Raw genomic sequence first — 2,500 nt, 5'->3', positions numbered from 1 at the left:
TCCGTAATTTATGAGGTTTCTGTAATTTAGGGTTTCTCAACTAGTTGCTTATTAGCATGCATGTTACTAGCATATTAGCCATTTCTAGCACTAATTAAACATGTTAATGCCTTATTCTACATCCCTAATGCTACGTAAAAACTACCGCACTAACTATTAATAAGAAGCAAATTAGTAATATATAGGGAAAGTCAGTTAATAGCAAAATTTGTGCATCGTCTTTTTAATGAAAGGCAAAACTATTCTGCTCCACCATTTCGTTCCATGAACTTCTGAGGGTTATAAATATTAGCAGAGTCTGAGAATGACTGAGTCCAGTTTGATGGAAGCTGGCTGAAAACAAACAGGTTTGTTCCACAACAGGACTTCATCTTGTCACTTCAGCTGCATCCTCGGTTTTTAAACCCTTCGACTTCGACTTGTTTTCATGTCGCTAAGGAAGAACCACTAAAGTTCGCTCCGAAGGCGTTTGGTAGCCAAGGCTTGTTGGTGTACGAACAGTAAAAAAAAATTACGAAAGACTTCTTTAAACGAGTATATCGCCCAGAGTTTGTTTCTTCATCAGATGTTTCATCGGTGTCTCGGCGACGGATGCTCTGCAGTGAATGGGTGCCGTCAGAATAAGAGTCCAAACGGCTGATAAAAATAATCCACAGCCCATCGATGAAGGTCTTGAGAAGACCAAAGCTGCGTTTTTGTAAGCAACGGATCTTTTTTAACTTATTTAAGTGGAAATGTCCATCTCATCGAAATCATATATTTGTTTAGAGCCGTTTTAAACCAAATAAATGTTTAACCCATGCAGATTTCTCTCCTAATTCGGACCCTTTTTTTTCCACTACATCATGAAAAGTCAAATTTGACCTGGATGTGAAGTTAAATATGAAGTTTAAACGTCTTGATGATGATTGGAGTAGCGTGGCGTTTTAATCGGCTGTTTAGACTCTTAACTCTGACGGCACCCATCCGCTTCAATGGTGAGCAAGTGGTGCGCTGCAAACATTTCTCCAGATGTGACGAAGAAACAAGCTCATCTGCATCTCGGACGGCCCGAGGGTGAGCCCAGCTTTAGCTAATCTTACTGTTTTATTGATTGTGGCGCGAGCACGAGCGGGACAATGCAAGCGCGGGAAGCAGCGATGGGGTGAAGCGGGTGCGACTAACAACTACAGCAGCAGGAACTGGCTTGACGGAGACGGTCAGGCGACATGACGCTGGACTTACAGCCTTAAAGTCTGTAAACGTTGAGGACGGGTTAACCGCAGACCGTAACGTTGAGGACGAGGAGACGGGTGTCTTTCGAACGGCTGGAGCACCGAACCCTTGACTATGAACCCCTGAACCGCTATTCTTCCCTGAAAGTGTCAAAGAAAACAAAGATGACACCCAAACACCGACAGAACAGGAGCGGGGAAACATCATTAAAATCACGAAAAGTAGCGTAGAATTCAGTCAAAAGCAGCTGAACACTTAACAGAGTTATAATACAAATATAAACACTAATAAGAGCTCCTATTGGCTCCTGATAAACACATGACATTTATCTGCTGCAGTTGCTTTAATAAAGTCCAGTTGCTTTTGTCAAAATTCTGCAATGACCTGGATGAAGAAGACCATCACAAACGAGTTAAAAGGCTTCTAGAAAGAGGTGAAAAAAGAAACCTGAAAAGACTACAATGTTAAAGTCTACACGAATTCAGCTCAAACTATGCATTTCGTATTCTATCACGCACAAACCCAAATACCGACATGATTGACTGGACAAACTTTTTAGAGATTATATTAGCTATTGCATGAAGTATTTATTTTTTATTTTTGCATGAAATATTTATGCATGAAATATTTATTTTTTATTTTATTTTTTATTTATTTCTTATTTATTTTATATTTATATATTTAAAATAAATAGTAATAAATTATATTAAATAAATGCACATACGATCATAAATAAATAAACATTTGTGATATAAAATAAAATAAAAACATTTGAATAAATCAACGTTTATCTTTCAGTGAGCTCACCGAAAGGCATTCTGGGATTGTTTTCTCCACGAAGCGCTCATGCGACGCTGCCTTACAATTTGGACAAAATGAGGCGTCTTAGAAGTCACTATAATGTTCCTGCCTACCTTTTAGGGCAGACGTTTAATTATCTTAAGATTAAACGAGTGCTTTAGCTGCTCTGCAGCGGCTGACATCTATTAGATTTGATTGAGGGTGTAAAAAAAAAAATTATTTACCGCTGCAAAAGTTTAATTTCTTCAAACTACGAGCAGAATTGAATCTTTAAAATCTCCACGCCAACCACAACAACCAACAAGATTTAAATGAGCTCGATACGAGATGAATCTCACGTAATCGGTCAAGAACTAACGAGCGATTAAATACATGCGTGCAATTAAATGCATTACTGCAATGAAATATTTTTATTATTAAAAACTTAATCATAATTGTACAATAAATTTAAAATGTGCATTGTTTGGAAAAAACCTGTTTTTTT

General features: G+C 37.8%; 1 protein-coding gene across 4 annotated transcripts in view; it reads right to left on the bottom strand.

Annotated features, from left to right (window-relative positions):
* eps15l1b (epidermal growth factor receptor pathway substrate 15-like 1b) overlaps nucleotides 1-2,500 on the bottom strand; it is a 32,703-nt gene that overhangs the window by 3,853 nt on the left and 26,350 nt on the right. For 3 of the 4 annotated variants that reach the window (XM_043233455.1, XM_043233457.1, XM_043233456.1), the window contains exon 23: nucleotides 1,225-1,355. The exons of the other annotated variant lie outside the window; for it this stretch is intronic. In XM_043233455.1, coding sequence (XP_043089390.1) covers nucleotides 1,225-1,355 — 131 coding nt within the window. The remainder of the gene's footprint in view (nucleotides 1-1,224; nucleotides 1,356-2,500) is intronic. 4 annotated transcript variants of the gene reach the window in all.

Source organism: Puntigrus tetrazona, unplaced genomic scaffold (genome assembly GCF_018831695.1).
Source record: "Puntigrus tetrazona isolate hp1 unplaced genomic scaffold, ASM1883169v1 S000000837, whole genome shotgun sequence".
Classification (NCBI taxonomy): Eukaryota; Metazoa; Chordata; class Actinopteri; order Cypriniformes; family Cyprinidae; genus Puntigrus; species Puntigrus tetrazona.
The sequence above is the reverse complement of the archived record's forward strand: the minus strand, read 5'-3'. Positions and strand labels throughout refer to the sequence as shown.